The 23,347-nt window shown below is 39.9% G+C and overlaps 1 protein-coding gene across 7 annotated transcripts in view; it reads left to right on the top strand.

Annotated features, from left to right (window-relative positions):
* The window catches only part of CadN (neural cadherin), a 620,389-nt gene that overhangs the window by 103,199 nt on the left and 493,843 nt on the right, over positions 1 to 23,347 (top strand). For 3 of the 7 annotated variants that reach the window (XM_087349485.1, XM_087349483.1, XM_087349482.1), the window contains exons 3-12: positions 5,987 to 5,998; positions 9,842 to 10,033; positions 11,626 to 11,872; positions 13,943 to 14,159; positions 15,031 to 15,307; positions 15,715 to 16,184; positions 16,912 to 17,037; positions 17,537 to 17,683; positions 18,535 to 18,726; positions 20,932 to 21,122. In XM_087349485.1, the coding sequence (XP_087205611.1) occupies positions 5,987 to 5,998; positions 9,842 to 10,033; positions 11,626 to 11,872; positions 13,943 to 14,159; positions 15,031 to 15,307; positions 15,715 to 16,184; positions 16,912 to 17,037; positions 17,537 to 17,683; positions 18,535 to 18,726; positions 20,932 to 21,122 (2,071 nt within the window). Of the gene's footprint in view, positions 1 to 5,986; positions 5,999 to 9,841; positions 10,034 to 11,625; positions 11,873 to 13,942; positions 14,160 to 15,030; positions 15,308 to 15,714; positions 16,185 to 16,911; positions 17,038 to 17,536; positions 17,684 to 18,534; positions 18,727 to 20,931; positions 21,123 to 21,449; positions 21,641 to 23,347 lie in introns of all 7 variants that reach the window. The other 4 variants (XM_087349486.1, XM_087349484.1, XM_087349487.1 and 1 more) reach the window with 3 other exon arrangements.

The following is a 23,347-nucleotide window of genomic DNA, read 5'->3' as shown; positions in this document are numbered from 1 at the left end:
GCTGAACATGTAAACCTCTCTCAGTGCGTATATGACCCGAAAGTGCCTTTGGACCCTGTTTTAAACCAGTTTAATCCATTACACACTCACGTACGAGATATAATTAGGATTCACTTTAAAATTATCCTTCCATCTACGCCTAGTTCTCTCAAGTAATGTCTTCCCTTCAGGTTGTTCAACCAAAATATCTCCCTCATGCATGCTACATGCCCACCCATGTCATTCTCCTTGCTTTGACCACTCTAGTGGTATTTGGTGAAGAATAAAAATTTACAGTGGACAGTTTTGAAGTTTATGGAAAGGTCGTATCGAATGTCGATGTTTGTGTTTTGGGTTGCAAGGTCATGTCGAAGGGAGTTTTAAGTATCTTCGTGATTGGCTGTTCATCTAGTTCTCCCTCCATGACAGTCTTGTTTGTTCAGCAACAGGAGGACAGTACAGACTTCATCAATCATTCATGCAGGTCTTCAGACTTCGCGTTGGTGTCTTGAAAAATGAAAGTAAGATGTTCCAAAACGTATCAGCGGTCTTTTGTATTCCACAAGATTAGCCCCTATTTTAAGCTGTGCTGTGAAAAATTAGTGTAGATTTTTTTTTTGGTTAGGTCGTTTAAGTAATGTACAATTTTCCCACACCAGAGGGTTTGTTCATACTCCTTTCTGTGTCCATAAACACTAGATTCTTTGTTAAGTTCTGTGTCGTCACAAACTTCTAGTCTCAGTGCAATGGTTGTCAAGGCTTTTCTCAAAGTTTTAAGTGTAAAATTATGTCGATAAGTCACTTCCTTTTGGAGCGAAAACGAGTAACTCTTTCAGGGAAGGTAGGTGTTTAATTGAGGACAACAACATACAGACTTATGGCGGAGTGGTGGAAATACGTCGTCACGCATTCGTAACCTAGACACCGGATGGAAGTGAGCATTTAGTTTCGGTTCCCAGCCGCTTTTACCACGAGGCATATCTGCACACTTTGGGGGAGAGGGTTGTGTCGGCTTCGCAGTTCACCTACGTGGGCTGTTGTGACAAAGAAACAATTCTGCCCCGATAATAACTGAAAGTGGTCGTCAGCCCGTAGTCTAGTCAGTATACTGGCTGAACTGTTCTGGTTCTTGAAGCACATCGTAGCATCACATACAGTAATAACGTAAATCCATAGTTTCATAAATACATTTGATGGCTAGGTTATCATCTCCGAAATCAACCGTTCTGATCATCATGTGAAACAATGGTCATCAGTAGCCACATGCGTTGACCTTTTATTGGTTGACTGATGTCGGTTGATGGTTTCTCGTTAATTGTGCATTATCATGGAGAAACGCTTGGGAAATAAATGCTACTGTAAGTGGATACAAAGAAAACATAAAGAACTTACCGGTACTTTGTTAGTTTCGCATTCACTTGACGGTTTTGTAAGCGAGAAGATCACGAATTTTCAAAATGTGTGTGTCTGAAGAAGGAAACCAACGGAGTGAAACACAGTTGGGCGCGTGGCTTATTCTTCGAAGCAACCATATTTCTTCAGCGAGCGACCAGGAAGAACTTGACAGTGAGAAGCGACGACGAAGTCTTCCGGAAACGATCAAAGCTCAGGACGGAGGGGGCCGAGACAGAAGAAAACTGCCGGCTTTGTAAAGAATGCCGGCGGGCACGTGCGGCGACACGGACTGTGTGAGTGAGAAGAAAGGAAGAGATTTGAGAGAAGACAACCAGAATATGGAATAGAGAAGAAAATTAAATACCGAGAAATTTTTCATAGTTCAGCGTGTTATTGTTGCTTGGATTTTAGTAACGCTAGAAATTGGTGCAAAGTTTTGGTGGGGAAATCGTCTTTAAAATAATCTCTTGCACGTGCAATGCGTAAACAGAAGAATACATCGTCATGTTACAGGTTGGATTTACAGGTTCAGGGGTATTGAACTTTTGGTTCCCATAACAACGGAACGTCAACCAGTTAATGATTCATTTGTCGACAGTGGGAACTTAGTCCCGTGCTGAATCTGAGTGCTATGATTGCGTGAATATACAGGCTTTCTACACGGACGTGATTGATTGATCGATCGATCGATCGCCTTCATGCTCCAGGTATGGCAAGTGTCTTCGTGGGCAGCAGACATGTCCTGCCGGGATTTGGAACAGTCAGTAAGGATTGAACGACCATGGATCGATTTCTGGCGGAAAAGTTTTCTCTTCGTCACCACATTCATAAAGACTCCGAGGTCCATCAAGCCACCTGTCCACTTGGTTCCGGTGGACTGATCAGTTTGTGAGGTTATAGTTTGCATGCTTCAAGGTGACAGGAAAATCTTACAACGTTATAACACGATCCTTAGACGAATGGCGGGATTATGATTTGAAACAGGATTCGACTTTGTATAATCGATTACAGGCATACACAAATGATTTAGGTGAATACAATAATCGGAGGGATATCCAAAGTGGGGAATCCCAGATGAGGTAAAGCTACCCCTGCTCTTTAACTACGCACCACGCTACGCAGACATATTGCGGAATGGAGTTATAGCTCCTTGCACACTTATCCTCCGCATTAGATGGAGGTGAAGGTTAGCTTCACACCCAGGCCGCTTTACCCCCGAGGAAAGAATCCTGCATCGAACTGAGTGGACCCCAGAACCTGTCAGGATGATATACCGAAGAGAAAAATTCTTTCCTGTTGAAAATCAAAACCTCCTCACTGTACTGACTGAGCTGTTCCGCCTCCCGAGGGAAATCCTGGATATCAAGTAGCTTTATGAACACGCAGCCATTGTTTTATTATCGAATCATCGAGAATAGTGTTGGAAATAATCTAATAGGCCTACAATTTTTTTAACCGTGACAGTTCTCATACCGATGTGATGACTTGTGTTCCAGGTCACGATACAGGGGGCGAGCATCATGCTTTAGTTGTTATGAACCGAACGTTACCATAACAGAAGACGGTTGAAGTGCGTTTGTTACGCAGACGAGAACATTATGGCGAATTGCAGAGAGTTAAAGTGTGATAAGTTGTTCTTGTGTTATTTATGGACGCTTTGTCAGACTATAGTTTACATAGCTCGAATGTGTGGAGGCGTGTGTGAATTGTGAACTAGGAAGGGTGTACAAGGTATCGATTGTAGCATATTTTAAAAAAAAAGAGTCCTCTTATGTTGTGTGGCCCTAAGCTGTAGCGTATCGTATGCGATATTTCGGGGTTATTGATGACTTTTATACGAATTATCGCGATTTGATTAAGAACAGGGGCAGTTGTAACTTTAATAACATCTGTGTACGGAACCCCCCCCCCCCCCAAAAAAAAAAAAAAAATGTACGACACATATTTTGGATTTTCTCCCCTTTTTGCTGTTGCACGTTTCTTGGATGCGTTGTGTTTTCGACCAGCATTCCTTTGTAGCCGAAGAGGCTACTGTAATAACGCGGTCGCTCGACGCCAAGACGCAGTCGTGCGCAGCGCGCGTAGTAGCTGCGCAAGCAATACGCGGTTTCTGTATTGATCTGCTTGCTCTCTGTCACACTCCGACCCACATTCTCCTGCCGAATATACCCGTCGATCGCCCACCCAAAATATGCCATAAACTGTCATAAATACTGCAAACCACTGTCTGAGCTCCGTGTCCAAACATAGCAGTTATATAAGTAAGCTCAGTGACTGTAAAAATTGTACACATTCTATAAACGACGGTTTGTACGGTTAATTTGAAATTGTTACCGTAGGTAAATTCTAATTAATTTTATAGCCTCAGTAATATGTGGTTACTGATTACAGTGCATGTACGGTTTAAGGCTTGGGTATTGTTCGGTTAGTTATTGGAATTGTCGGTTCGAATCCCACTGAAGCCATGGACGTTCTGGCCTGTGCAGGTACAAGCCTTGCGGCGGACTGATCACTGGTCTAAGCAGTCGTACCGACTGTCGAGAAAAATGTTTCGAAACCTCCTATAAAGAGGCGACCTAGGTTAGAGGTCTGCGCGCGCTGAAATTTCTAAACTTCACCCGGCCCAAACTAACTAACTAACTAGATGGCTTACCGAACCCGAAGGTTCATCACCGAATTAACCAAACCCGCCGGACCCTGTCCTGGGCCAACAAAATCCAGTTTCCTTCAACTCCTATCTCCCATAGATCCCGCCTGAGATTATCCTCCCATCTACGTCTATCACCCGGCCCAAAACCGAAGTTTATCTTCAAAAATTTTACCCGTACCCGACATAAGCCCGACTTCCTTTCATTCCAGTACGATCTTTGTAAAATCTACGCTGACTATAGTGTCAACAGTACATATTTATTTAAATGCATAAATGTCGATAATCTTGAATAAATTGTTTAATGACGCTGTAAGAGTATCCGGGGTTTCCAGGAATCTTCCACGTGCGGTTTCATAACTTGCTGGGACTTTGCAAACGCGTGTGGCGTTATGACTTCTTCATGTAATGACTCTCGTGAGCATAAAATGAGCGCTGCTACGAATATATTTTCCCTTACAAAAAATAATGGCTCGAGAAAGCTCGATATGTCGAGATTACTGTCATTTGAACCAGAACACTATTTGTGTTACCTGTGCTGACCTCTAGCCTAGGTTCTTCTTCTTCTTTATTACGCCGTCTCCTTTACAGAAGGTTGGTGACATATTATGAACAGGATCCTTCCATCCTCTTCTCGGACTGGGACCTGTTCATATACGTTCTTAGCAGATGATACAGAAGTGGTTTGCCATTGCCTTCTTCTGTGTGTATGGAGTAATTGTTGGGATACCACGGAGAAACCGGGGAAGCCCCGGAGGAAAACTCCGTGTTGCCTAGACCAGTGGTATTCAACCTCTTTTCTTCGCGTACCCCCAGATATAATTTCTCTTCAACTTTGTACCCCCAAAGTTGTTGGTGTATAATTCAAATTATACATAGTATATAATCTACATCTAAAATAAATGAAATAAATTACATTACTGATTATTCAGTGTTTATCATAAAATAATATTTTTTTTAAAATTTCACGTATCCCCTAAGATGTTTCCGCGTACCCCAGGTTCTACCCCCAAAGTTGTTGGTGTATAATTCAAGTTATACATAGTATATAACCTACATCTAAAATAAATGAAATAAATTACATTACTGATTATTCAGTGTTTATCATAAAATAATATATATATATTTTTAAATTTCATGTACCCCGTAAGATGTCCTCGCGTACCCCCGGGGGTACGCGTACCCCCGGAGGAAAACTCCGTGTTGCCTATACCACGGCCTTGCCCAACACAAGTTATAAATTCGGGCACCGCCGGTAATCGAACCCGGGACCCCAGGATTATAAGGCCAGCGTTAGGTTCTTCTAGAAGAAAGAAATTAAGACCTTTGCTACTTGGAAACAAAAGAAAGTAATCATAATGTTGTAATAATGCGTCTTTCTTCTGTTTTATGGAGCAATGGGTGTAAACTGAGAAGAGTCAATAGGTCTACATGCGTTCGCTTTAAATATTGTGACCGTTCTAGATGTGCTTATATTACGTTGCATTGTTTCCTGCTAACAGATTTGGGATGAACCTGTGATGTTGACGGGGAAACAGGTGTGGTTTGAGGGAATCAGAAGTCACTGGAAATGATTCCTCTCTTATTTCAATAATCCGTATGTCACACATAAATGTTAACAATAAAACAACAAAAGCTGTCAGGACCGTGTCGTGTGTATCAATTGATCCCTCTTTTGATTGGCTCTACGTGCTCCTATTACGTTTAAAATTAAAAATTGTACTCTTATTTGTAATTTGCTATTATTTCGTTATCCCATACAATTGCATTCAATAAATATTTGCATTTGCCGATTGTGATGTATTGCTCGAACCTTTGCCTGGAGGTACTGAGAAAAAACTAATGTTACGTCACACACGAGAGCCGGCATCATCAAGGACTACAGCTGTTGATAAATTAAGCTTGTGTGTGCTATGGACCTACTAATGTGTTGTTTTTCTTTCTATTTCATGCATTACCCGACAGTGGGAGTACGGTGTAAGTACATTTAAAGTGGATGTGTGTTTTAATGTCGCATGATTTTCACAAGTTTTTGACTTTATTGCCCAAGAAATGGGAGTTCAAACTCTGTCAAATGCATGTTTTTGTACGTCTCATTGTGCCTTTTTTCGCAGTTTGTCATATTATGATTAATAAATAATGTGAACTGCGTTGGGGAATTGCCAACTTGCCCTTCTGGTCTCTTAAATTAAAAATACTTTGATGATTGAAGTTGTCTGACTGTTTACACAGGATGTCCTGTGACTTTATTTAAATACTACAGAATCAAATTCCTGACGTTATTTCGAGTCAGAAATAACATATGAACATAGGTCCGATTTTCAGCGTTTACAGAGCTACAGATATTTGAAATTCAAGGTGATTTGATGATGTAGTTACTCCCTTATGTTTATTTTGCGTTCGTACACCACAATTTTCATGGCCATCTAAGGGAGTTAGGTCCGGTGACCTCAGTGGCCGAGTCTGCACACCACTACGACCAATCCATCGGACAGGGAACTTCTCGTTCATATACTCTGTCACGTGTCGACTTAAATTTGGGGTACCATGTCACACAGGAAGTTCCATCTGTAATCGTGTAAGACGCTCGAATGACTGGTGTTCTACGCAAGATTTAAATCATATTGAATTTCAACTGTTTGGAAGTCCGTAACAGTTCAGGATCGGACCTATCTTTGTTTAAATTTCGTTGCATGTTGCTTAATTACAAGTATTTAGCCAATTGTTACAGACTGACCACGTACACGGCTGATCTCATGTCTGACAAATCAAATATTTGGGAAAACACTTCCATGTCTCATTTTAATGAGTATTCATGTACGTGTTAATACTTTTGTAATTTTGCTTACTGCGATGCTGTAACAGTCTTTCCATCTGATCCCATTTCAAATTAAAATGTTAAGTATGAATAAGAAGAAACAATTTTGGATGAAAGTATACAAGTCTGCGAAGCATTATCATTTTTGACCACAAGAGGGCAGCATCATCTTGTTGAATGGGGGGGGGGGATATATTTGTATTCATCTGCAACTTTTAATCGAAGTCAGGTAATAATTGCAGAAAAGTTAAGGGGGCGATTTAATTTAATTATAAAGATTGAGATCGAATGACATAAAAGCAGCATGCTTAACGAAGTCTCGTTGCAATGGCTGGTTTTGTACGTTAATTTGTCTGATTACTGATGGAAAGAAGGAAAAAATTTTACCACATTTTATACTAGTTTAGAAGATGTCGGATAATAGACTCGGGAGCTAGAGCGGTGTTTTGACAAATTTTGTGCTGCTAGTCATTATAAAATATCATATTAACTGTTATAGATTTTAGTTCTAAAACCTACGACTTTAGTTTGACTAACTCCATGGAACGCAGTTGTTTTTGGGAAACTAGTAATTGTTTAGATGGCCTAGAAATTATTATCCTTTAATCTTTTCATGGAACTAGAACGTTCAGTACAGTTTATTTCACAAGAGCTTGCCACTGGACCGTGTCCTGAGCCAGTTTAATCCAGTCTGTAACTTCATCCCTCTGTTCCTTTAAGATCCTTTATGATATTATCCTCCCATGTGTTGCTCCGTCTTCCAGATCGGTCTTTATTTCAGTTCTTCTGATTAAAATTTTGTACGCATTTCTCACCTTTCCTATATATGCTGTGCTACATCACATGATTATCTCATCCTTATTGATTTGATGACGACATTAATATTTGTCGGAGAGGGCAAATTATTTTCCTACATGCCTGCTATTCGGCTTAACTGTATTATTTTTAGAAGTTTTCAGTCGCCAAGCGTCGTCTTATTTTGTAGATGTCGTCTGGGCTTTCTCATGAATAACGCATGGATGCTGAAATGTTACATGAGAATGGCTTTGCATTTCCAGAGGGTCACGTAAAAGTTCCTGCGCCATATCTGTTTCTAATGACAGCAAGTACATTAATTTTTCAGACAAGTTTCTGTGGATCACGTTTCGTTCTAATTAGGATGTGCAGCTTTGCGGTTTTCATTGTTAAAGTAATGAGATAACTGATGCTCGTGGCAGTTCTGTATCACGGGGAATTGACATCGTGAAGCTTTGCCACAGAGATTGAGGAAGTTCTGGTTTAATAATCACATTGATGTAATTTAAGTTAATTTCAAATGTTGGTGTTCTTGATACAGTCCTGATATTTTATGGTGGCTTCTGGTCTGCGCAAGAGAAGGGGAAATATGAAAATTGTGTGGGAAAGAAAGATTGTGACTCGTGGAAAAAGGGTACGTTAGGTACATTTAATAATCCTTTGAAGCAGACGCTCGTGTAAATAATATTTAAACATTCAGTTCCTACCGCAAAGAAAACAACGCGTCACCATTACAAAGATAAATTAGTTAATGTTGTTTGAGGAAATAATCTTAGTTTTTCTGAGAATCGTAAGAAATATGCTCTATGGGCAAAATTCTTAATTGCTTATTAATGTACGTGGTACATATAGTTACCACTGTGTTTTAAAGGGTTAATAAGGCAAGATTTATGGGTAACTGCACACGACAGTTAAGTGCTTTAAAAGAAAATGTCACCACGTCCTATATTCTTTTGTTTGTCGGACTGCTGGATAGTAGTCAGTATACATCCGTAAGGTCCTGATGTTACGTCACAGGTTTTAAGCAAATTTTGAGATGGCTCCCAAGTTCAATGTTGCTGCTGCGTGTTTCTCATGCAGCCCTCCCGATTTAAATTAATTACAATTTACACCCTTACTGTGGAGGTCACTGAATTGGTTGCATAATTTTCCAAATTATGATTTCAAAATCCGTCAGTAACCAAATCAAAATTTTTGCCATCTCGCTTGTCACTATGGGACAGGGGCAGTTTCTGCCCTTTAATCTCTAGTTTCTACCGCAAATTGTTTATGAAAAGACGAGAATGAGCGTCTGGTATTTAGCCATTGTTATATTAATTAACTGAGTGGTGTTTAGTCCTCTGTCCAATCCTCTTTATTTTAAAACAACTTTTAATACTATTCGCCGTTTGTGTGGTTCATTCTAGAATGTGGCTTGCGAATTCTCTGGACTGACTAGTAGTGCCACCAGACGAAACTGGAGGAATATAAAAAAAAGTTTTACTGTTTAATTAAACAGCGGAATGATGATGGTTATTATAATTGGCATAATAATATAGCTTTGTGTTTAGGTGCAATTGTTTAGGGGAGGGGGGTTGTAATAATATTACATTTATACACTACCTAACTCGTAGATTAGAATTTGCCACTGAATGTGATGGATTAAGTCTTGTACGTTTTAATACCACTCACATGTTTCGTATTTTATTAACTTATGAGCAGTTAATAGTGAAGCACTGTGAATAAAAGCACTTCTAATCTGTCAGGGTCACTCCTCCCTCCCTTGGAATGACGGAATGACTACAGGTGTGGCGTGAAGGAACTGAATAAAACCACGAGTACTTTAAGATAACGGATCTCGGGGCCGATATTCGAACCTCCCCAGTAAGGATAGGCATAATAACTACCAGACCGAGACGTTCGGCTTTATTTATTTGATCTGTAAACTGAAGGGACCTTGGCCTGATATCTCATGTTCCCCTTTATCTTACGGCCCCACCCCGTGTTCATCAAATCTCGTCGTTGGAACCTTTCGTAAGCCACTTCACACGGGTTCATTTTAATATTATCCTCACTTCCACTCCTGTACCTCCAAGTGGTCTCTTCTCTTCACTGTTTCCTCACTTAGAATTCTACATGCAGTTCCCATTACCCCTATGCATGCTACGTGCCCAGAAACTGCAGTGCCTTTGTGTGGTATTTACCGGTTGCTTTGCGCTTGTTTGCAGACACGGACAACCAGAGGGTCATCATACACGTCAAGGATGTGAACGACGAACCGCCATACTTTATCAACCGGCCGCTGCCAATGCAGGCCGTTGTACAGCTGAACGCACCCCCGAACACCCCTGTGTTCACCCTGCAAGCTCGCGACCCTGACACGGACCACAACATACACTATTTCATCGTGAGAGACCGCAGTAAGTGTGGACTGTCTGAAGATGTCTGTCTCCTGCGATAGTTTCGTAAAAGTTCACCGACGTTTTAGAGGTGCCTACTGCTTTCATCATCAGGGCGGTACGTACCTCTGTAACCTCGGTAAACGTCTACCAGAATACAGTCATCTTCGTCAAGTTTTGTCGGTGAGAACAAAAAGGCAAAATTAAACAACTAATTTTTAATTTGTCAAGCCAGTCCTGATATTTCTGGACAGAATTTTATTAGAGGAAGTTGTAGTGATGAACCGATTTTTTTGTTATGGTAAAATAAACCTAACTTGTAAACTTGTGTAACGAAATGTAGTTTTCACATCCCCCCACGTCGCCTCCTTCCACGAAATAAAATCTGTTTACGCTGTTCGTACGAACGATGCTTTGAACCAACAGTCTTTTAGATTCTTTCAGGAAATGTCCCACGCCACTGGAATAGTTATTATGACAAAGAACCATGTTAAACATAAGGTAATGTTCTGCTGAACCCGAGGAGTGGAATTTTAACCCCATAAAATAGTTATGAAGTGAACCATCTTGTAGATTCTCGGTGAAGTTGAGAGAGAAGTCTTCCCCAGCTCGTAAGGTCACGCTTAGACACTCCGCAAAGCAATTACCTACTTTACCTTGCTACCCAATTAACTTTTAGCAAACTTGAATGTTCCACGCGCTGTGGCCATGTTAACAGAAACTGGTACGTCTAGAGCTGTAATGGAATTAATTGAAAGTCGAGCCGTACTCAAGCGCGTCATAGTTGTATCTGGCAGTACTTGAGTAAACCCACGGAGCAGAGCACTTGAGAAGGAAACGGAGATTCCTAGCTTCTTTCTGAAACTGGAAGATTCATTATCGTGTTTACAAGGGTTGAGTCAGGCTGAGCCCGAAGTTTATCTTCAAGTATGTTACCCGCATACTACCTGAGCCCGACTTCTGTTCAGTCCAGGCCGAATGAAACCCGGTCTATTTACAGACTGCCCCGACATTAGTACATGTTTCGTTTAGTGTCTAAATGCCAGTGATTCTTCAATGATTTTTTTAACTACGCTATAAAACGTCTCGGATTAATATGGCGTTTGAGGTACGGTACAACGAAATTGGATGACAAGATTGTAAGGTGTTATATCGAACTATTTCTGGTAGAGAAAGCTACGAGAATCCCCGAGAAAATCAAGTCGAAGGGATTTGTTACAGTGTCACGAGACCAAGATGAGCGCAGCTGCGAATAACTTTTTCTTTGCGAAAAGAATTCGTCCCGGAATAAACCCCCCAAAATGTTCTTTTAAGTTGGGTTCCTATCATGTGAACCTGAACCAAACGTTGTCTATGCTATAGTCGGCGCAGTAGTTTTTGGCCGGTGGAATTTTCAAGGGTAAGGCTAGGAGCGAGTCTCTTGTGCGATCGTATAATGCTGACTGCATCGAGGAACTAATCGGACTGAACGCCCAAACAAAAGAAATGCACTGACCGTGCCACCTCAGGTGCACAGAGTAGGCCCGTCCGTCAGCTGCGCTAGCTTCTCCACAGGCCAAAAACTAATGCGCCGACTATACCTCAGGTCTGACATAAATATTACTTGTTCGCAGCGGGAGGTCGGTTTGAGGTGGACGAGAGATCGGGTGTCGTGCGTACACGTGGCACGGACCCCTTCCAGTTGGACATGGAATACGTTCTTTACGTGAAAGCTGAAGATCAGAACGGTCGAGTTGACGAGCGGCGATTCCAGTCGACTCCCGAGGAGCGACTATCGATTGTGGGCGGGAAGAGGGCGCCACAGTTCTACATGCCGTCTTATGAAGCCGAGATTCCTGAAAACCAGAAGAAGGACTCTGAGTAAGATTTCGCTGCTTTTCTCTAAACATCTGTACAAATTTAAACCTGATGAAATGTCAAATAATGTTAATGTTATTTCTCTGTTTTACACAGGCAGTTACGAATGACCAACGGACTTGGGCCGAACTGGTTGTATTACATGGATATATATTATACTTGTAAATTATCAAAAGAATATATGTATATTATAAATGAATTCTCAAACTGGACGGATATTAGGGGAGAATGGGTAAATGGCGGTCACATAAGAGAAAAGCTAGATAAAACGAAAAGTATACGCAAAGTTCAAACTTTATATAAATTGACATTTAGACTGAAGGGTCTACTTCTCTAGTATGCAGTATAAAATACGTTGAACGCAACAAAAATTCACTAGGAAATGATAACTGAAGAAGAGGTTTTGACCGGTATTCCCCACCCTTAGGGGTAATGACGGTCACTGTTTGAGCTTCAAGATGTTACGGAAGTAAATAAGATAATGAGTGAATAAAATGTGTTTCTTAGTAAGTAATAGGCATGTATCTTAGCTTACAAAATGTGTGCACGTCTAAATCACATGAACGTACAAATTCTAACAGATAGAAGTCTTCAATAACCTTAAGTGTGTTAGATCACTAGAGCACGAAACAGTCGCATGCAACTATCCCGGTAACTGCACCAGAAGCCAATGGCGGAATTCGCTGTTGCACTTCACTGAATAAAACACTAGATGTCAGCACCAGCTTGAAGCATTTATCGATACCGTTCGTCATAAAAGTGCCTCCCCTATTGTTTAAAATAAATATTCTGTGCTTTTATGGATGTTTTTGGGACAACTCCATTTGAAGAAATGATGTTTCGTGTATCAATACGTTGTGGTGCAAATCACGACAATTTCATAAACAGTATTATGTTTGACTTTAGTAAGCAGGTCACATAATTTTCAATTAGCAATAATTAATTTGATTAAGGGGAACTAAATGCATGCAGCAGAGACTTTCTTGAGAAAATTATAGTTGTTTAACGTATGAGTATGTTCTGAAAGTAAAGTGCACAAGGCCACTGTGACATGACGTTTGTTACTGCAGAGATACCAACCCCTTGCACACTTGCCAACATTGTAGCATTATCTTTCTAGTAATAACCACACCTGTTGTAGCATTTATTCAAGTTGGAAACCAGTCCACTGAAGTCCGTTGTAGGAACGAAAATAATCCTCACGAAGCATGTTTAGGCCACTGGACTGTATCTTGAGCTAGCTGCATCCTTCCACCTACGACGAGGTCTTCCCACCCGTCTCCTCCCTTCGGGGCCCCCCTTGTAAACACCCCCTCTCCTCCCCCTTCCCCTCCGCCAACATGCGTGCCGCATGTCCCGCCCACCTCATCCTCCTCTTCGACGTAATTACGGTAACAATACAGTACAAGCCGATCTTGATCGTCTTCCTCAACACTTTTTTCTCGAAGACCCTCGAAGTGAGAGACCAAGTTTCGCACCCATACAGCACAACGGGCAAAATTACACTTCTGTATATTTTAATATATTAGTTCTTTTTGTTAGACCCGTAGACAAAAGATTTTGGACTGAATGAAAGCAAGCATTCCCTGCATTTAATAAGTATTCGTAACCCCTTACCAGTTTCTACTAAAATGCTTCTACTAATGAACATTTACCGCGTACTATGCCTGTTACAACCTTATTTTTGGAACAACCTTTTTACAATTATTACATACTAATATCGGGGATAACAAATTGCAAACTGAAATATATATTTATTATTCAAGTCTATACACAAACTTTTAAATTGTTGATGTTAAAATCTAAAATTAATATTGATATTCTGCGCCATTCATCGTTATCTCGATGTTACAATATTGCGCTTTATACTACTACATGTTTCAATGTCATAGCATCATCTTCAGGTTTTTTATCGGCGGGAAATGGATATTTTATACAGAAATTTACGAATCAGTTTCAGTGTATGTTTTCTCTCAATCCTTGAAAACGTAATTTTCTTATTTGCCATTACAATTGGCGCAGAAAGGGTCAAATGCTTAATATTGGACTAATTTTCATTAATTATGTTTTCAGCATAATATCAGTGAAGGCGAAGTCGTTTGCGGATCGTGAAATAAGATACACCCTGAAGGCTCAAGGTCAGGGTGCAGGCACTTTCAACATTGGCCCCACATCAGGCATAGTGAAGCTTGCGAAGGAGCTCGACTTTGAAGATCTGAGACAACCTCATGTATACTCGCTCATTGTAACAGCAACTGAGGACTCTGGGGGCTTCTCTACTTCAGTTGAGGTGGGGTGATTTTATTGTTCATTCCCACCCTTTTTGAGTTGAAGCTGTTGTATTACAAGTTAGTGGATGAGTACTGAATAACTTGATCTCTGCGTATTAAGCGCCTTTCTAATAACTAATGAGGTTAGCGTTTGGTATGTAGAGGTTATGTTCATACCTGTTTGTTTTCAAGATGGCTGTCCTCTGGGTTGTTGTGTCGTGTAGTTTGGTAGAAGTTTTTCGATGTTTCAGAGGTCTTTTCTGCCTCCATCATCAGTTGGCTGTCATAGGGCTGTTACGCCACGCATTATTATTATCATCCCATCAATTCACCACTTTACGGGGTATGTACTTCCGTGTACCCGAGACAGACCTTGTGCCTAAGGTACATAGTGCAGCAGCTATTTCCGGGATACATATTGTTTTTAGCAAGTGCTACATGTATTATATAACTTTATTTTATGAAAGCGTCTTTCGAATGATGTACGAAGATCCCAAAATGGCGGTCTTCTGCAGTTCCCTGATGTCTTGTTCGCCCGGGATGTTGGCCAAATATTTTCTGAGTGACCTGGAGAAAGTTCCTGTTGCTCCTATAATTATTGGGATTTTATTATTATTATTATCATCATCATCATCATCATCATCATCAGAATGATGAGGCAGCAAGGACCTCTGAAACATCGGCAAACTTCTAGCAGACTACCACGAAGACAGCCATCTTCAGACTCACTGCCATAAAAACACCAAATCCTACCTGTTTTTTGTTTTTAAAAAGCAGATCCTTGCCAACAGTTTGGAAGTAACGGTTGTGCTTTATGAATATTATAAGATAGAAGTGAGTAAATTGTGTAAATTGCCCCAGCATTCTTTATTTTGTGCATTTTATTTTCAGCTCACTATCCGTGTGACGGATGTCAATGATAACGCTCCAAAATTTGAGTTACCAGATTACCAAGCGCACAATGTGGACGAGGACATTCCGCTTGGAACATCCATCCTAAAGGTCAAGGCTACAGATGCAGATTCTGGCTCAAATGCCGAAATCGAGTATCTGGTGTCAGACGATCATTTCAGCGTGGACTCGAGTGGAATCATAACCAACACGAAGCAACTTGATGCAGATAATAACAATGCATATTATGAGTTTGTTGTTACAGCAAAGGATAAAGGTTTGTTTTGTCTTGTAATTACATTGTTTTTTTTTTCTTCAGAAATCAAAACTGATGGTTTCTCAGGATGTTCCAATTACAGAGAAACAAGAAATTTCATGTTTAGTGCTGCAATAAGCAACGTGGTTAACGCAGATATTACATGTTTTTGTATTATTTCTTCACGTTTTCTAAAGAAAATGGTGGGTGATGGAAGATTTTTGGCACTATTTTTGTAAACTGCCATTTAAACTGCAATGAAACAACCCAGCTTTCCACTAAGGATAAAATCAGTGTCGCGTAATACAATTGCTAGTCGTCATAATAGCTCTAATTGTATGCGTTGTAATTTCTGCGTGCGTGTACACAAACACGTGAATTAGGTTATCATATGCTGCAGACTCTAATAAAGAATTTTTCTGATCCAGGAGAGCCTTCAAAAACCGGCACAGCTACTGTTCGCATCTACACAAAGAATAAAAATGATGAAGAACCAAAGTTCTCGCAGCAAGTGTATACTCCAAATGTGGATGAAAATGCTGGTCCCAATACTTTAGTTACAACAGTTGTTGCTTCTGATAAAGATGGAGACAATGTCAGGTTTGGATTTGTTGGTGGGGGTACGTCCTCTGGCCAGTTCGTCATCGAGGAAATCACCGGAGTGATTCGGCTACATGGGAAGGCAATATCTCTGGATCGAGACAAGTATGAACTGAATGTAACAGCTATGGATGATGGGGCATGCTGTGTGAATGGCGATGCCACAATTCACACGAGCACGGCCGTCGTCGTCGTTTTTATCACGGATGTGAACGACAACAAGCCGATGTTCAAAGACTGTGGGACGTACTATCCTAAAGTGGAGGAAGGTGCTCCCAATGGCAGTCCAGTCATAAAGGTATGCGTGCTGCGTAAACTGTGTACACCTCGCAGACTGTAGGTGACAGGTGTTTATAAAAGTAACATTTATTCCTTTGAGGTTATGGTGGAACCTTACATAATATTTTCTCATTCTTGGTTCTCCAAAATGTTTCCTTCTTTTGGGATTATATTTTGTAATGATATTTGTCAGCTTTCAGTCATTTATTCATTCTAGTTATCTGCTTGTGCTTTTTTTGAAATGTACATGAATTTATCTTTGTTTGTTCCTTAGGGATAAAGTAACCAAGGCATAAATCTAACCACATTTGTTTTGTCAAAAGTGATCACCTTTACTTATTATTATATTTAATTATTTATATTTAATAAATAGAGGTCATAAACGTTTATAAGACCATAATTCAAGGAATTTAACATAAACCTTAATATCCTCATTGGCTGTATTAATTTATATCATTATTGAAATAAGGATGTTTGTCCGCGTCTTTCTGTGTTGTGCTGTCCTGTGTACAGGTAGAGGCCTTGCGACTGGTCAATCCCTCATCCAAGGAGTCTTACCGAATGTCTATAGGTCGAGCCAACGAAAAGTTGGGACCCGCAGTGCTCAGGCACTTGAAGAACGGGTCGTTCCCAGTATCCCAGTATTGAAATATGAATATATGTGTTTTCATAATTAAATTTTAATTTTTTTAATGACAGTTTGATGTTTGCAATTGTCTGTCTTGTTTCGGCTGTCTCTTCCTTAGGTTCATGCAACTGATGAAGACAAAGGTGTGAATGGGCAGGTTAAATACTCTATAGTGCAGCAGCCAAACCAGAAGGGCACCAAATTTACTGTTGACGAAGAAACGGGAGAAGTGTCAACAAATAAAGTAAGTTTCAGACTCAATGGAATGTCTCTACTTTTGAACAAAATTGTGTGGTTTAGAAATACCCAATTTGAAAATGGGGACATGTTAATCATAGGGACAATTCTTGTATCAAATTTTTGTAATATTTGAAGTAGGAAAAATTTTAAGCATAATAATTTTAAATGAGTTTCACTGTATTCATAAAATAGTTCCAGGAAATGAGGAAATTTCTTACGAAGCGTAACGTTAAGTTTAGCGTATTGACTTTGTACTGATTTCAACTGTTATCATATTGTGCCATTAGTCCCATGATTGCTTACAATATTCTAATTTCTAATTTATGAAATGTGTCTTGTCCAGAGACCAATCTCCTTGGGCTATTTTATTGAAAATACCTTACATTAGAAAAGAATGACATAAACTTTAATTTTCTGCTTGAATCTCGCTGTGTTTACCTGTTACATTTGAAGCTTGTTAAGAATTTTTCTATTTATTTATCATTTATTGCAATTCTTATCAGGTGTTTGATCGTGAAGGAGATGATGGGAAGTTTGTATCAGTGACAGTGAAGGCAACGGATCAGGGTGAACCATCGCTGGAGGGTGTGTGTTCATTTACAGTTGAGATTACAGATGTGAATGACAATCCACCTTTGTTTGACAGACAGGTAATGTTTCAGTTATATGTCTACAGCGTATCGTGTTTCTGTAGGAAGCCGTTATTTGTGCTTAGCTAACCCTTTCACTGTTATTGAAGAAAGTACATCAGTTGGCGGGGGTATTGATGAGTATTCACTTATTTTTTTTCTACTCAGAGGTATATACTGCCTCCATCATGAGGGTGATGTGTGAATCACCCTCATGATGGAGGCAGGAAGGATTCGGAAACTGATCGGTACCTCTGACGCTAGGGACATACACAAATCACACTCCTAACGCTAGTGACAGGAGTAACCACCATCCAATTATTTGTGTTCACAGTAATAAGAACTATATATTCTAAAGAAATTAATTAAATAATGAAAAGCCACATAAACCATCCATTCCACGTAGTACCTATGAAACATCAGTCAACCTTTATCAGAGTACATGGCACGTCATCATCACAAAAACAATTCCTTGATTCCGTCATAGCATAAAATGTTACGTTATGTTTAAAATGTGATATATGCCTGCAGTGTGCTCCACGTATTGTTTCTGTTATTGATAGGTCGGTTAATATGAATTTAGTTTGACTAGTTTCAGAAGAATGAGGATTTATTGGAATGATCAATTGAAAATTCTTTGTGCACTGACAGAGTTAATTTCCCCCAAGTGGTTTTCTCTGTTTAGGTTTTGGTGACTAAAATCTTGTGTGTGTTTCTTGTCTCCATCCATGCTCGATGTCCATCTCATACTCCTTCATTTGATCACCCTAATGTCATTTTATATAATGTAACAATGTTAATAATAACAACAAGAACAATATAAAATAATGTAATATTTATAATACTAAGTACCTTTATCTTATTTTATCCAGAAATATGTAGAAAATGTGAAGCAAGATGCAAATATCGGTACCAATATTTTGCGTGTATCCGCATCTGACGAAGATGCTGACAACAACGGAGCAATTGTTTACACACTGAGCGCTCCCTACAATCCTTTGGATCTCGAATACTTTGAGATTCAGCAGGAGTCTGGCTGGATTGTGTTGCGGAAGCCGCTGGATGTAAGTGACCATCAATATGGCTGGTTTGTGCTAGCTGTCGTCTTTCTCTCACTCTTGCATACATACATGTCCTCAGAGAATATAGTGAAGTATACAAAATATCGGAATAAAATCGTGTCTGGGTGTTTGCGTGAAGGAGTGCATGTATGCAGTTAAATTACCGAGTCTGCTTTATCACTGTTTCTTTATCCATTTTCCTATAACTTGTTAAAGACAAGGGTTTGATTTTTGTGGTCGGGAAACAGATTTAATTTATTTAATGTCTGGTAAACTTCATTCAGTGTCCCGCGCCGTAGCTGCGCGGTCTGAGGCATCATGCTTCGGACCGGCGATACGGGATGCGCGCTGGTTCGAGTCTTGGAGGAGTAGAAATTTTCTCATGAGCTTCCGACCGGTGCCAACCCAGCTTCGTGAGGAAATTGGGGAGCTACAATGAGTAGCGTAATCCGGTCAGGAAAGCTAGCAATGGCTGACCACACGTCACCCTATATCTGGTTGGATGATTGTTCACCTCTGCTTAGGCATATGAACGTGAGGCCAGCAGTCAAGGTAGTCGGCTTTGGCTCTCAGAGGGCTGTTACGCCACAGATTTAATTTTAAAACCTCATTCAAGGTTTCAAAAAGTAAACCTATTTTCAAAGGAAACCCTCCTTATTCTTAGCCCAGAAATGAAACCCTTGTTGTAGTTGGGTTGCGATCACGTTGGTAGAACCCCGATGGACTTGCTGAGCACATGTAAAGGTGACGGTAATCTGATGGTACTGAATATTCTTATTTTGGTGTGTATCAACACTTTCCAATCAGCAGATTGTTCTTGCAGTTTTATGTATATCTTCAGCTTCTTGGGTTTATTACTTAAGTTGATCACACGTTACTTTACGTTGCTCTAAAGCATACATCATTTCACAGTAAATATATCTTGAATAAGTTTCATTTCTACGGCACTTACCTTGAGTACTTTTCAGTATATATACTGTATTCCGCTGTCTCAGGACGTATACGCACGGTATATCCAAATGCACATTTCAAGAGTTTTTAAAAATATGGCTTCCAGTATCAAATGCTTGGATATACTGTGAAGTATATGTTTCCTTACCATTGCATTATTTTTGTAAAATTTGGGGCTGTAACCACTATTAAAATATCTTACTGTATTTGAAGATGTATTCTTCGTAATGTAATGAAGTTTAACAGTTGAATTTTTGTGGTTTATTCCTGAGCTGTATGCTGGATTTTTAGGAATCCATTATGATGATTTTGTTCAGCTGTTTTTCAGAGAGGGTGTAGTGATTTTTGCAGATTGAAACTACAATTTTTGACATAGTATGTTTTTGTCATAATGTCTTTTTTTACCTCCCTTTTCAGGAGGAGACAATGTGATAGTGTACAATACATGTGGAATTTTGGTCAACTAAGAATATCAGAGGTGGATTTTTTAAGCCCTTTTGGTGGGTTTGCTCTGATATTACTTGGTCAGTAGAACATTTGTGACATTTTTCCTTCTGTGTATGGGGCAGCGTACCTGTCGGGAAAGTGTTCGTCATTTTTGGTCGCTGTGTTAAGACAGCTTCATCTTTTAAACCCTCCTTCAATCCCCACTGACATTTGGAAATGCATAGTTTTCCGCATGTAAATTGCCTGCTTTGATGACGTTGTTTATAATTTTTATACTCTTGTTTTATTTTTGTTAATTGCACCATTTCTGTTCTTCGGAATTGAACCACATCAAGGGATGTTTTCCAGTAAGTAGGTCACTCCATGTCTGTGTCCAAACATGGAATGGAATATTCACGCCTTGTGATTCTGTAGTGGTATAGAAGTAGTGTAGTTGAAATAATGTTAAGTTGCATTATTATTATCAACTAGCCTGTGTCAAATTTTAATAACTTCTGCCATCAGAAGTAAAGCTGTCTGATGAGATCTGATGGTTATTCTTAGTAGCTGTTGCCTGTCATTTTCTTGAACTTAGGTATCAGAGAAAAATGTCAGTTATATATCTGATGAGAGAATCATTAAATGCTTAGTTAAAATTTTATCAGATTATGTATGATTTCTTTGTCCCTTCAGTTTTCTTAAGTTAGGTCAGGATTTGTGATATTTAATTTGAGTTTGATTGTTTTAATTTGTTTGTTTATTTTTTTAATTAAACGTTGTGCTTGTTATCTCCCCATTTACCTGACGGCACATCTTTTCATGCCACTGTAGCGAGAAAGGTACCGCCTGCGTGTCCGTGCCTCAGACAGGGGCAGCCCTCCCTCCTATGCAGACGTGGACGTTGAATTAGACGTCGTAGACAGGAACAATAAGCCTCCTCTGTGGGACGTGAGTGTATACGGCCCCATTCACATCAAAGAAAATGTCACAGTTGGTACAGTAGTGACGTCTGTGAAAGCCAGGTTTGTATTGCGTCGTCGTAGCTGTAAGCTCCTCGTTGACAAGGTCGGTGCATTCCCCTGGTAACTGCGAGTGGGTTTGTTAACGTTTTAACAGGTTGAATGATGCAGGTCTGTTCAATGGGGGGGAACAAGATCGTGTTGTAGGCGCGGGAAGGTTTGGTTACCAGGCGAATCACCCAGGTCACTCTGCTGGTTGGATTCATCCACTTGCGTGCCCCCCACCCTGTCTCCCAAGTAACCATCCACCTCTCAAATAGTACATAAGGACTAACATGACTAACGGCGTGATTTTCTTCTTGTTTTTCCATTGATCATTTTTTAATATAGCGAGAAACATACAAGTTGGAGGCCATGGCTCAAGATAAAGGGTACCCTCCCTTGTCCCGATCCGTGGAAGTTCAAATTGATGTTGTGGACCGTGCAAACAATCCTCCAGTGTGGGACCACGTGGTCTACGGACCCATCTACATTAAAGAAAACATGCCGATCGGGGCAAAAGTTGTATCGGTTAAAGCCAGGTCTGTCATCCGATTCAATGTTGGTTGCTCCGTGCGGCACGCCTGACCCTTGCACGGCACTGTGGGAGTTGTATATTGCACGCTGCCTTCCCACACGTAATGCACGTCCAGACTTTATCTTGGTGTGTGGTTGTCCAACCCAGCCCCTGTTACCTTGTACTACTTGTCATGTGTTACGAGACCGTCTCGAATCAGTCGAGAAAGTCTTAGTTAGTCGCCGGATCAGTGCTTGCTCAATCAGCTGAAACCGCTAATCAGAATGGTATACCACAGGCTTGGCATGCTGAAAACTGATGTACCGCTGTGGTTCTGTCTGTTTTGGAAGCAAATGTCCAAATTAATGGCTGTTTTCATTTGATTGAGCTAAATGTGTCTATATAATAAGCCTTGACGGTGTGGGCCTTGCTAGAAGTCTTTAGTCCGCACAGCTCTACTGTATTTTCTGGTCGATAAATGATGTTTGCAGAACAAACTCGGGAAATTAAGTCTTCTAGCAAATACATACCTCAGACTGTGTGTATGTGCACTGAATGTTGTCATTCCCTGTGTCTTTCGTGATTGCACGGGTTGATGTCACTGTTGCGTTTAACAACAGTGCAGACTTTCCGTCCGTCTGACGCACCGGTCTATATAGTAATCTCGATTAGTCCGATATCTGGGTTTGTGTATTTATTGACAACTTCTTCTTCTTCATCTGTGGCTCTCCGGTCCGTATTCGGTCCATGGCCTCCTCAATTCTCCTCTTCCATTCGGTCCTCTGTTAGGTCCAATTTATCGACAACATTCAGTGTAAATTTGCAGTGATGTTTACGAAGTAAGTAAACTTTGTTTTTATAATTGGTTAATATTTTATTATACCGTTATTAATATAATATAAAATGCATTAATGAGCCATGTTTTAACATGCATAATTTATAAAGTGAAGCTTTCTTAAAGAGCATGCGAATAATTTGTGTAACGAAAGCTTTGTCATGGGAATGTCTAGGTGTGGGATTCCAGGCAATACCCATGTCTATAATGGTTTTACTCAGATGCTTCATGTCAGGCATTTACATACTTAAGGTAAAAAGTTGCAGCATCAGCGGAATTTCTCTCTTTTTGTTTTTGAATCTAATGACGATAACTTTTTGTGAGTTTTGTAGCATGATTTTTGTTGGTAGTTCTTGTAGTGATATTTTGTTGTAAAATTTGTGGATGCTGAAGAGAAAATATTTACGAAGCAAAGATGAAGTTATTTTTGAACAGTTTCAAGTTGCATGTTTGCATTTGTTAATGTGTGACGGATGGTAAAACAGTAAAAGTATCAATTTATGCCTGTGCCATAAGCATTGAGAGCAAGTTGTAAGTTAGATATATTAATTCAGAAACCCTTCAGGAAATTTTGATATGCATGTAATTGACATTTACGTTTTTGAATTTTGAACAATCGCTAGCGATTGAAAATTCCAAATGTTAGCCAAGATCGTACTCTACACGAGGAGACGTATTTATAAACTTTATATCTCGAAAAATGAGGAAAGGACTGACGGACTCAGGTAACATAACCTATAAACCTTTCTGCTGAAGTGAGATTACTTATCATATTCTTACGATATAATTTTATCATAAAAGAATTCATGTATTGCAATAGATTGAGCATGATTCTGAGTGTAAATAATAATGTTTTTCGGAATACTGTCGTGATTTGCGTACGTGTTGTCGTATCTT

Source organism: Zootermopsis nevadensis, unplaced genomic scaffold (assembly GCF_977971745.1).
Source record: "Zootermopsis nevadensis isolate Lab colony 2312 unplaced genomic scaffold, Znev_1.0 Znev_ptg000016l, whole genome shotgun sequence".
NCBI lineage: Eukaryota > Metazoa > Arthropoda > Insecta > Blattodea > Termopsidae > Zootermopsis > Zootermopsis nevadensis.
Note: the sequence above shows the minus strand (reverse complement) of the source record. Positions and strands in the feature narration are given on the sequence as shown.